The sequence below is a fragment of the Schistocerca serialis genome, chromosome 2 (assembly GCF_023864345.2).
Source record: "Schistocerca serialis cubense isolate TAMUIC-IGC-003099 chromosome 2, iqSchSeri2.2, whole genome shotgun sequence".
NCBI lineage: Eukaryota > Metazoa > Arthropoda > Insecta > Orthoptera > Acrididae > Schistocerca > Schistocerca serialis.
Window position 1 is genome coordinate 497,428,566 of NC_064639.1, and position 13,019 is coordinate 497,441,584.

At 41.8% G+C, this 13,019-nt stretch overlaps 1 protein-coding gene across 1 annotated transcript in view; it reads left to right on the plus strand.

Annotated features, from left to right (window-relative positions):
• Window positions 1–5,790: 5,790 nt before the first annotated feature.
• Window positions 5,791–13,019, plus strand: part of LOC126457438 (kin of IRRE-like protein 1) — a 111,484-nt gene continuing 104,255 nt past the window's right edge. Inside the window, exon 1 of the mRNA XM_050093716.1 lies at window positions 5,791–5,917. Within this exon, the coding sequence (XP_049949673.1) occupies window positions 5,857–5,917 (61 nt within the window). The 5' untranslated portion in view covers window positions 5,791–5,856. The remainder of the gene's footprint in view (window positions 5,918–13,019) is intronic.

Sequence of the window (13,019 nt, forward strand, 5' to 3'; positions counted from 1 at the left end):
TGTGTTGGAAGCATCATAGCATTCCTACTCTCAAGCCTCTACGTTATTGGGACCCGTGTCGGTTTACATGCGGGAGGTAAATTTTTTCGAGGCTCATCATTAGATCTGAGCTCAGAATACGTTCGAAAGTCTTACAAGATTTTGATGTCAGTGACTGTAGATGGCAGGTTTGCGGATCACTTCTGTTACCCTTTTTGTAAACCACTGTAACCTGCCGTTTCTTTCAAATATAGGTACCATTTTTTATTTAATTTCTGGGAACATGTGGTATGCTATGGTTAAAAGAGGAGCAATCTCAGCCAAAATTCTGTATAGAAACTGACAAAGACCACCTTGTTTAATTTCAGTGATTTCAGCCGTTTCTTGAGGTCACCCACTCATATCTTTATGGTGCAAGCATTTAACTGGGGCGATACTCGTGAATCTTCCTTTGTAAAGGAGTAATTATAAACGGAATTCAGCATTTCTTCTTTTGCTAAACTACCTTCAGTTAGCGTTCCTGTGTCATCGATCACTAAATTTAATGCCTTTACATATCACCAGACTTTATTTCGGTTTTTGAGACCAAAACAATTGTGAGCAAAACCCAAAGTAAGTTTTCAGAGGCACAAACTCGGTAAGCATTTCGTTCGCCTGTTCATGTTTTACTGCTAGTCACTAGTGCAGATAATCGTCAAAAACGAATTGAAGAAAATAATAGAAAAACTTTCAAAATAGGCCTAAAAATCAGTTACAGTAGGAATCAAATAATATTTCATCATCAGAAAGCAAAGATCAGCAAGAACGTTATAGAACGATTTGAAGAGCTTTTTTTATTCAAGTTAGATGAAGTCAGGCACTGGATGGACGACCAAACGAAATAAATAACACAGAAACAAGTAGGCTGGGATGTTTTTGTCAAACAAAATAGGGATTTCAAAACTAAGTTTCCTCTTGTGTCTGAAAAAGAAAATTTTAAATCAGTGTATATTACCAGTTCTGATTACTTGCAATTAAATATGTACTTTTAATGTGAAAACATTCAAGTTTGTCGAGTTACTAAGATTATAACGCACACATGAATTTTCTGAAAGAGGGATTTCAATGAAGCCTGTGGCCATCGTACCTTGAGATAGTGTTGCAGGAAGTAACTACAGGCTACCTGAAGCGAAGTACTGTTACACAACTACAAGTACAGTTAATAGTGGCCGAATAATTGTTGTATATATGAAATACGAGGGAGTATCCCGAAAATAAAATCAGTCAAAGTGAGGCGCTACTTTTGATTAATGAAACGGATAGTAATAACATGTCTACAACACCTGCACTGCAAGGAAAGAACCCTGAGGGGAACTGTGCACTTGCATACACATATAGAAGCGGTTAAACAATATCTACACATGTGAAATAGTAATATACGGTTCAGAGCACTTAACGCAAATGTCCTCTATGGCTGGCGCCAATATATGTTACGAAATAGCATTAGAGCAAATTTAAAAGAACTGAGTATGTCTTTCAATGCTGGTAAATCAACACGTATGAAGAACTAAGAGTGAATTCAGGTTTTAACAAAACACTGTTCATCGCCTTATTGAGCATGTATTCTTACAGCTCTCGTTAATTTAACTGAACTCTGATATACGTGCTTTCAGAAATGTTTCTTGAGGTATTAGGGCAAATATTTCAGTAATTGACAATTTACTTGAAATACCACACTTTTTAATAACGAAATGTTACCTGGGGTTGTGCCTGTCTGTGACGCACTACAAAATTTTCCTAACGTAGGCTATTCAACAATCTTCCAACACTTCATTCGTGTCCTTCCGCAATGCACGAATGTACTGAGTACTATAGTGCTAATAAATTGTTTTACATAGTATTAGCTGAGGAGCCTCAGGCAGCCGTTAGCGCCGAAGATTATAATTGACGGTAGTGTCTCAGGCAGCCTAGAATAGATTACACGTGCACAGAGTTAAATATTCACACGAAAGTTCAATGAGCCAGCAATACATATAAGGTTTACAGCCTGTCTCTTGTAACAGAAAAAATGCATATTTTTTTCTACACTCCGTTTCTGTGAAACTTGGTTCAACGATTGGAGCTTCTTAATTCGACACCCAGAACTTCTTCAGTAGTCCACGTCAGTGTTCATTATCCCTACTCATACTACTCTATTCATTTTTATGCAGGGCGATTTTTACCACCGTTTAAAAACCTCCGAAGCAATGTAGATGACGCAAGTACAAAACTAATGGGTTCGCAAATGTCGGGAAATACCCCAGGAATGGATGATAGATGTTGAACATATGACGGCGCCGGATGATCCAGATCGCTGCACGTGCAGCGGCTGATACTATATTTCTGTCGCACCTCATCATCCCAACTCATGTATTCAAGTCGGTGAGCCTCCGGGCCTACGTGTGCGACTTTTGTGCGTGGGGTTCAGGGTTCGAGTCGTGCGACTGGCAGGCACTGTTTTTTTTTTTTTTTTCATTGCGTTAGGCGATTATGTGTTTACATTGAGGTAAGATTTATTATTTAATTTACCGGTTCCGCGGTCCCCGCTGGTTTATTGCAGAGCACTGCACAATAAAAAATAACCGTATTGCGTTACAAGTAAATGAGTGTAAGCTTCCGAACTGCGTTGTTGCCAGAAAATGACCTGAGTTTTCTTTACTAAATAACGTCTGTAAACAAAAAAGAAGGAACAGAAGGAAGGAAATACAAAATAGTAATAGCTTTTGTTTGGTTACAGTCAGAACAGTAATTTTGTAACTTTAACATTTACAACAGATCATATTTACAAAAGGTGTTCGAAATATGCACCGTTGTGCAGCGATGTGGAGCATTGGCTCCACCGGCGAGTGCACGATCGACAAGCACGTGCGGCAGGGTACGTCATCTAGTGATGTCACATGTTGTCATCCACTTTTGGAGTATTTCCCGACATTTGCGATCCCATTTGCCTTATATTAAATAATTTGTGGTTGCGCCGTCTACATCGCTTTCGGTGTTTTTAAACGTTAATGAGGATCACTCTGTGAATAGGCTACACCAGAACTCCCCCGACAACATTTGACAGGTTGTTCAGGGATACGTCGTGAGTATATTGGTATAAGGGACCCAAAGTGTCCTAAGGTTCGGTACAGTGTAATAATGTAATCGTAATTTATTCGGTTTGTTACGGCAATCACCCTTGTGTCTGTGAAAATATCTTCACAACTTTGAGGAAACCTGTAATAAGCAATAACCAAAAGGTACCACACACATCACAGAATAATGCAACAACCCTCAAAGGAGATGCAAAAGTGCTGTGATGTGGTTGCTGTCGGAGCAGAAACAGTTCAGCATAGAGGCTTTGTGCCGCTTTTCTATTGCATTTAGTGAACCCATACACGAGGTGCCAACTCGTTGTTGCTAAACACAGCTGGTCGGAGTGGCCGAGCGTTTCTAGGCGCTACAATCTGGAACTGCGCAACCGCTACGGTCGCAGGTTCGAATCCTGCCTCGGGCATGGATGTGTGTGATGTTCTTAGGTTAGTTAGGTTTAAGTAGTTCTAAGTTCTAGGGGATTGATGACCTCAGAAGTTAAGTCCCATAGTGCTCAGAGCCATTTGAACCATTTTAAATTTATTTTGGAAAAAACTTACGCAAATTTATTATGTAAATGACTTACATCTGTAGCATCTTTTCGTCGTTTCCTGTGATATAAGAATAAAGAAACTGATGAGAGACCATACTGGAGTGATAGATATAATTCTGAAAGTAATGATAATGAAATGAAAGTGACACATGTAGCCAGGGGAATGGATGACAAAACAACCAAGGAAGTTTTTTTCTCATTTCCAGGAGGTAATAAAATACTAAGAAGACAGCGTAATGGAAGGTAGGTAGATAACATCAAAAAACACCAAAGAGAAACTTGGATGTTTGTAGCAGAAGGCCGTAAAGAGTGAAAAAGGCAAGAGGGCTCTATATCACACACTGGAGATCCAGCGGCTAACGATGATTCTGCTCAAAATATACCTTGTATTTTTAATTTAAATGAAAGGTACACTATTATTACAAGCACAAATCCTCAGATGCTGACTGTGTCAGTCACAGAGTCTATCTATGGGAACTGAGCAGCGTTGTACGATTTTTGCTACTTTTCCTTTTACAATACATTTGTCATAATCGATGTGTCCTGTAGATACGGGTTTCTGAGATACCCACTTATAATGAAATAGTGTCCCTGAAATCTACCCTGACATTTATTCAGCTTATCAGCACTAACTCTTCCATCCGTATCATATCCAGTGTTAGGGATCTCTAAGTCCCTCTCCATCTTCCCTTATACCTTCCCCATCACCCATACGCATCTGTCATACTCCAAATCTGTCTCCTCACATGCGACCTCCGCCAGTCGTACCTACGCTCATCTTCACGGTTCGCAGCACACGGAACACATTCCCTTATACCTACACCCTTCGACCTTATAGAAAGTTTAAACTTCCTTTTCGTAACCATTCCCTGTGTCAACTAACCAAAAATATGTCAACAGTTTATTGTTTAGTCAACAGACGTGGAAAACGTCTCTTAGTGGTTTTAGAAATGTATTTAATGCCTCACTGTTTTAATTATACTATTTCGATTTTATATATTTTAAATCCATTGGCTCAAGACCGGGATACTTCTATTGCCGACAGAACTGTCCCCGTCCATATGGGGTCATGAGCGTAAAAAAAACATAAAAAATCCATCAGCCGCGCTGTAGAACACTTTAGGCACGTCACTCCTCATTTTATGGAACCCAAATATTACACAAAATATATTTCGCCGTCAATAAAGTCTTCCTTGTCTACATCATGCCATGTGCTTCCGAAAGTAAGTGCCCTTATTTTCAAACAGTCTCGAAACCTTCCATCAAGATTACCGTACTCTAGAAGCGAAGAACACAGACGGCATTTAGAATCGCTATCAAATATTTATCCCTTTCACCCCAACAAGGATCTCATGGCCCACACTCTCAAAGAACAGAATATCCGTTCCTCTTTTACGAAACATTCGTGCGTCCCTATTAGTTCAGCCGCGCTGCGCAGCACATTAAAATATTCATCACACCAATAACTTTAAAATCTTTCCCTGACGAAGAGACGCTGTCGCTTAGTGCCAGATAGTTCCCAAGAGCACATCCTACTCTATTTTCCCGCAGACACTTTTTTTTCGTACATGCCCATACAGCCATCTCAAAACTAGAAATATGATTGTACAGTTTTTTTTTTTTTTTTTTTTGACATTTCAGAGTATACATTGAACCATACCTTGGTGACGAAACTACATAGGCTTAACAAAGGACAGATACCGACATTAAACAAATTTTACATCCACAGTATACTGAAACGAGTAAACAAGACAAAAATGTAACACAGGATAAACAGAGGTGATACGCTATAAAAATTCTACTGGTAACACACTGAAAAAATGACAAAACGCCGTTGGTACACGTTTGGGATGTTTCCAATTCAATCCGTATTAATTACTATGTACCTAAAGTAACAGTAAAATGTTCTTTTGTTTGTCCCGTAAGAACTGTTTGCAAAACTGCGGATAGATAATTGAGTGTTTGTGCAGACAGAACATGGTATTAAGACTGGTTGAGGTTGGGAGTCCCACCTCCGTGTACATATACCTCGACAGATCTGCTTGTGTGCTACCTACATCACAGTGGACGAGCGGCGTTTGCCCCTTACATGTGATGCCCCTTGCACCGTGACGGTCACTGATGTTGCCGACTTGCGGTGTGGTCGAGGTCAGTCTGCAGATAGCCTTGTTGGGAGGTATCAACGGCGCCTCTGTGCAGATCTGCTGCGATGCGTCAGTCGCATCACGACCGCCATGGGCCGCAGCTCGCTGATACCCTGGGCGCCTCTAGTGGTCGCTCTGCTTTTCGTCCCAGGTACAGTCTGCCACAAGAGTTTCTAGGTTCAGTTGTGTCCAGTATATAGGATGATTCCGTGATAATGTTGCAAAATTTCATGGTTGACGGGAAGGATAAGTGTATCAATTTGTAATAAGGGATACTGATCTGGAAACGACAGGATCAAAAGCTGTAAGCGAAAACCGTTCTGCTACCTCTGACGGTGGAATACATGTACCGGTACTGTTGTTGCTAATGTTGTTGGGCAGCCAACTTTCAGAGGTGGTGGTCTGGACCAAAATAAGAAAGAAATGTCCAGTAAACGTGATCTCCAAACGCATACCTTAAGATCCACGAGCCCAAGTTCATCTACGATACTGTCAAACACATCTCTTGTACTGCGAGTCCTTTTGTTTCTGTTTTGTTGCAGGAAGTAATATGGAGCCAAATAAGGAAGAAACGTCCAGTAAAAATGGACTCTAAAATACATAACTTAAGAGCTATTTGCACTTATTTAGTATATGTGTTCCACAATATAGAAAATGAACAAGTGGTCATAGCTCTTAAGGTATGCTATTTACTGGACATTTTTTTCTTGTCTTGGATCATACTACCGCCTCTGAAAGCTGCCTGCCACACAGTCTTAGTAACGACAGTACCAGAACATGTATTCTCCCATCAGAGGTATCACAACGATTTTTGCTCATATTTCTTTACTAGGTCGTTTTCGGATTAGGATCGTCCTTACGTCAGATCGATAAATTTACCCTCCTCCATCATCCCTGAAAGTTCGTAACATCATCAAGCAATCACCCTGAATACGTACCTTTTGAATTGTTGCATTGATTTAGGGATGTACCAGCAACAGACAACTACTCGTATTTGGCATAAAACCTGACAAGATATGGAGAACGATAGACAGAACACAACAGTAAATGATAACCATAATAACTCCGATCGATTTAATGATCTTTGCTTTGCGAGGCTTATTTCAGTATTTTGGTATATTTCTCAAAGTACTGTAATGCTCCGACTGGAAAATATCAGCAGTCCGTTCTTACATAAATGATGTAACACAAAGTACGCAGATTGTTCAAGAAACACGGTGAAAAAGTGATGTACTCATCAGGACATCCGTAAATTCGTATGAAAGAACAGCCGTTCAAATTACCGAAGTAGTTTATTTTCAAGACTGTAGTTTCTCAGACAAAAAAAATAGCGACCCAGAATGTATCGTGACGGTGTCCTTGCATTAAAGATTCATAGATGTGCAGCCACTTAAGATTGAAATGATTCTCGCGATGTTGATCGGAAGCTCACAACTGACGGCAACAGGCCACGAGGTACCTTACATACAAACTGGGGCACGATTGTAGTCAGCTCATTTCATTATCCAGATATGAATCGGAGAGAACATCAATGGATTGATTTGGAATGTCGAATTTTGCTGCCGAACGGGTGGTCTAGTGACAGGCGCTCTACAGCGTCGCTGGATGATTCCGGACACGAATTCCTATCCTCAATTTGTTCCTCAAGACACCCTCTACAAACCTTCGAAGTCTGTTGCAACATTTTTAGGACACCCTGTATACCTGCTGGGCCACTTACAAACATCTCGTATGTAGTGGCTCTAATAGTACTCGAGGCAGGCACACTCTTGATAAAGTGAATCAAGGCTTCTTATAGCATATGTTTCGTGCAGGTCTCAGCAGGGCTGGTTTAAGGGAAAAGCACCACAACGGCCGCTTGGGCGACAAGTTGGGTTCCGCAGCTCGTGGTCGTGCGGTAGCGTTCTCGCTTCCCGCGCCTGGGTTCCCGGGTTCGATTCCCGGCGGGGTCAGGGATTTTCTCTGCCTCGTGATGACTGGGTGTTGTGTGATGTCCTTAGGTTAGTTAGGTTTAAGTAGTTCTAAGTTCTAGGGGACTGATGACCATAGATGTTAAGTCCCATAGTGCTCAGAGCCATTTTTTTTGACAAGTTGGGAGGTATTCCACAGACACCCAAGTGCCAAATATTCTGGCAGGGTGTATTATACTTAGTAGCGAAAACTAACGCTGCTGGAAGTATACGATAATAATCGTCCAAGTATATTAGGACAACATTACGTACTAAAGGCACTGTCGGTTCGTAACGACGCTTTCGCAGTCACCCCGTAAACGGCTTAGTCACCTCGCAAACGGCTTATTTGCGGATCCAAGTATACTGGCCCGTTTTTGCTCCTGTTACTTTCAGATTGTCAGTTATCAATGTAAATTGTGATCCATCATCATCATCATGATTTCCTTTCAGCGAGCCAGGTAAGAACTTTGTAAACGACATGCCTTCAGTGATTTCTATCCTGGTATATCTTTTCTCTATCCACTGCATCCCAAGTTACTCTTCTACCCTTGACGTCATTAATCTGGTCTGGTCACCTCTTCGCCGGCCGGAGTGGCCGAGCGGTTCTAGGCGCTACAGTTTGGAACCGCGCGACCGTTACGGTCGCAGGTTCCATTCCTGCCTCGGGCATGGATATGTGTGATGTCCTTAGGTTAGTTAGGTTTAAGTAGTTCTAAGTCGTAGGGGACTGATGATAAGTTTGACTGATATAAGGACTGATAAGTTAAGTCCCATAGTGCTCAGAGCCATAAGAACCATTTTTTCACCTTTTCCTAGGCCGCTCAGTCGATCTTTTTCCTAGTACCTCCACTCCAAATACTGAAGTGAACCATCCTCTACATATACAACAAAAATTTCTTTAAAATATTTTAATGATCTCAGAAAGTACCTTAAATGTAAACGAATTGTTTCTTCTTCTAATATTTAGCACTGTAATAATATTTAGAAATTTGTTTCTGCTACAGTGGAAAGGTTTTATCAAGTAAGCGATGAAACACAAGTAATGTCTGAGGGAGGCGGGGATACGTTTGGGGAAGGAAGGGGGAGAGTGATTCCAAATGATATGTTACGGGGGGGGGGGGGGGGGGGATTTTTTCGGACCGCTCCTGGGTCACAGTGGAGTAGCGTAAATTCGACATTCCAAATCAATCCATTGATGTTCTCTCCGATTCATATCTGGATAATGAAATGACCTGACTACAATCGTGCCCCAGTTTGTATGTAAGGTACCTCGTGGCCTGTTACCGTCAGTTGTGAGCTTCCGATCAACATCGCGAGAATCATTTCAATCTTAAGTGGCTGCACATCTATGAATCTTTAATGCAAGGACACCGTCACGATACATTCGGGGTCGCTATTGTTTTTGTCTGAGAAACTACAGTCTTGAAAATAAACTACTTCGGTAATTTGAACGGCTGTTCTTTCATACGAATTCACGGATGTCGTGATGAGTACAGCACTTGTTCACCGTGTTTCTGGAACAATCTACGTACTTTGTGTTAGATCATTTATGTAAGAACGGACTGCTGATATTTTCCAGTAGGAGCATTACAGTACTATGAGAAATATACCAAAATACTGAAATAAGCCTCGCAAAGCAAAGATCATTAAATCGATCGGAGTTATTATTGTTATCATTTACTGTTGTGTTCTGTCTATCGTTCTCCATATCTTGTCAGGTTTTATGCCAAATACGAGTAGTTGTCTGTTGCTGGTACATCCCTAAAACACATTTTGTACGCTGACAGGTTGTAGGAGGAGCATCTTGCAATATTGTTTGTTACTTTGTGATCGTGACTGATTGCACGATCGCCAGTAGAGAAGATGCAGCTAGCTGCTGTACTGAAAGGCATTATCTCCTACGAATTCGATGCTCTGTTACCTCGGCGGATACGGTTTCGGACCTGCAATTTATTTTTCTCTTGGAACCCTCAAAAATCTCAAGTTTTTCGGTATTCAAGCTTTCGAAGCTCTGTAGCGTCGTTAGGTGACATATCCGAACATGGGTAGCTATTGTCGTTTTGTTCCTCAAAATACCCTCTACAATTCCTCGAAGTTTGTCGCAACGTTTCTGAACGGCCTGTATAGATGCCCAACATTCATTCACTACGCTGACGACCGGTACCTATAATGTCTACGTACCTGATATGCCGCAAACAGACAGGTACTACAATTTTATCAACAGCATGCGTACCAGAAACTAATTAGTATCTACTCGGGAGGGGGGGCAGATAATCATGTGAAACTGTGGTAAAGTTGTGCTTCTATTGAGACCGGAAACAATATTCGTAAATGTGAGCGGCATTGTACTTAATCTACAGGTACAAAAATTATTCGCAGATGGAGTTTTATCGATAACAGGCATTTTTCGTCCTGGTGTGGGGAGCTCACAATAATTGTTTCCATTCGGTTCCTGTTGCCGAGGGCAAGCGTATGTGTCGCATCACGGATGAGTTTAATATCCAGGACATGATGAGAAGCGAATATTCAGCCACTCGTGAAATGTTCGTGTTTAAGATACGCTGTGTATTACATTGAAATTACTCACGCAAGAATCAAGTTCGTGCTTGCTCGCGTTTCCTGAAACACTCACGGCGCGGATGATCATTAATCTTCGCGATATGAAATACGTATTAGAAACTTATTAATAGTTGTGTAATAGTTCATACGCTTATTCCAGATGGAGCACTTGTGTCTGGTATTTCTATAAGAAGTCTTTTAGCAATACTACGAACGTTTGGGAGGGATTTTATCTTCGTCGATAGTCCGATGGCTATAACGTCCCAACGCTCGTTACTTTATTTATACTGCATGTAACAACAACATCTGCGCTACCAGGGGGAGCATGGTATAATATGGACAGCGGTCATCTTACATGTTCCCACGAGCTAACCTCACAGAAATATTACCAGCGTGTGGGCATACAAATATACTGTTGATCACTTAGTATGTGAACAACTAACAGCTAACACGTTGCCTGGTTCATATCTGTTTGTGTCGTTTTGGTAATCATAATGGCCAAATACGTAAGGTTTCAAACTATTAGCGTCTTTTCAACTGTCTCCATGAACTAGTGGTGAGAGAGGCGTGGAATAGATTACAGCTACCACTTTCTTTGCCGTCGACAGAGACGATCATAACCACCTGACATACGAGTGATAGAAAAATTGAGAGAGAAAAAGAGAGAGATGGAGGAGCAGTTGGCATATTTCAGACTTCTCTATTCGTTTGCATACAATCCTCATGCAATTTCTTGACTGCCGCACTCGACCAGATGTTTTAGGCGCCGCTCTCATTGACACAGCCGACCTGGAAACCGATACAGTGGGTGTTGTGCATTACTAGCTCGCTGTAGATTAACTCCAAGGTTATCTGAGGAAAACATGCGCCATTCGGAGAAGCGGCACACGTTCTTTTCCTCTCAGCTGTCTTGTTCTAACTACAGGCAGTTTCGAGAAATTTTGCGTCACTTGCTATCTCTGCCGAGACTCTGAAATTCCGGGTCAGAGACGATTTACGCTGCTTGATAATTGCTGAGGAACAGGGATATTGTTGGACAGAAATGATCGCAAGCAATGTTGGAAAACATCAAACACAGTACATGTATGATGTACAAGTATGCTGGTGTATTTATAACTTGAAATGGTACAGTTTTCACCACGAGGGAAAGCAGGATAATAGATATAAATAAAGACAACGTTTGACATAGATCAGACTACCGACACAAAGGTCGACATCGTACTCTCAGTAAGGAACATGCACTCCTAGAGAAGTAATGCCTATTTTGCACGTGTTATTCATGCTGGCTACGAAACTGTTGAGGACTCCTTGACGGATTAGTGTCCCACTCCTCTCTCAAGGCGGTTTTCAGTTCTTTTACGGATCGGAGAGGAAGTGGTCGCAATAAGCTAACTTTCTAGTGTGTGTAACACCCCAGCGATCCTGCATGGGTGGGAATTGCCGTCAATAAACAGAAAGTCTAGACAGGCCGACCAATAAACAGACGGAGATGATCCAGAATAATGTCCTTGCAATACCACTGTGCTATAACAGTACCTCGCACAAAGAATGCAGCGGCATCGACCATTGCGCATAATGTCTGCCCACACCGTAACGCCTATGTCATACCGATGACGTTCGTCAACATTCTTTGATATTTAATGTGCTCCCCTCTCTCTCCATCGTAACTGTCGGCCAGAATCACTTGCCACAGTGATGCCGGATTCGTCGGACAACATCACTCTGAACCACAGTTACTGATTCCAACCAACATTCTCCCTACATCAACGAATTCTTTTTCAACGATGATGTGGTTGAAGTGGGATGAATTTAGCGGGTTTCCGAACATGAAGACCAGCCAGATTTAATCGCTGCGAAACAGTTCCGGCAGAGACACATATATCGGTTTTAGTTTCAACGTCTGCAGCGATCTGCCTAGGAGTGAAACGTCGGTTCCTTTTCGTCACTATGGCTATGTGTCGGTCCTTTCGCGATGAGGTGGTCCGTCTACGACCACCTACATGCTTTCACATTGCATTTCCATCTTCAGCGGAGGTTTTTATCGCGAGATGACACTTTTGGACACACAGTAGTGACACTTTGGCCGGCTTTCGAGTCGTCCAACTGCTCGTCCACGATCGTAAGCATTCAAATGACATGTAGCAGACTTGTTGCCGTACCATATACAATGTCGCAGTAATCGGTTCCACAACAATCTTCGTCAAATACCGTACTGCATTGAAACGTCCCCTTTGAACATTTATACAGGGCTGTGCTTAAACTGACACACAATATTTTTTTAGCACAACGCAATCTGACTTTCAATAATCCCTACAAAACAATGGCCCTGCCTAACATTAACCTATACCTTTCACAAATCACTTACCTCACAAAAATCTCCCTTACTCGAACTATTGCAATACGGCGAGCGCCACTACTGCCAGCTAAATAAAAGATTCAAACTACTGAAGGCACTAACTACTGATAGGCATAGTTAGCAAATGAAAGATTTTAATAGAGAACAAACAATGTATTTACCTTAATAGTCATAATATATACAGCAGCTCATGACATCCATTTTTACAAATTTCAAAACTCCGCCATCTCCCTCCCCACATCCACCACTGCTGGCGGCTCACCTCCAACTGCGCAACGCTACGCGCTGTTCACATCCATCTGCCGCTGCCCAACACTACAATGGCAGACAACAATGCAAACTAGCCACAGACGGCACACAGCACAGCCAGTGATTTTCATACCAAG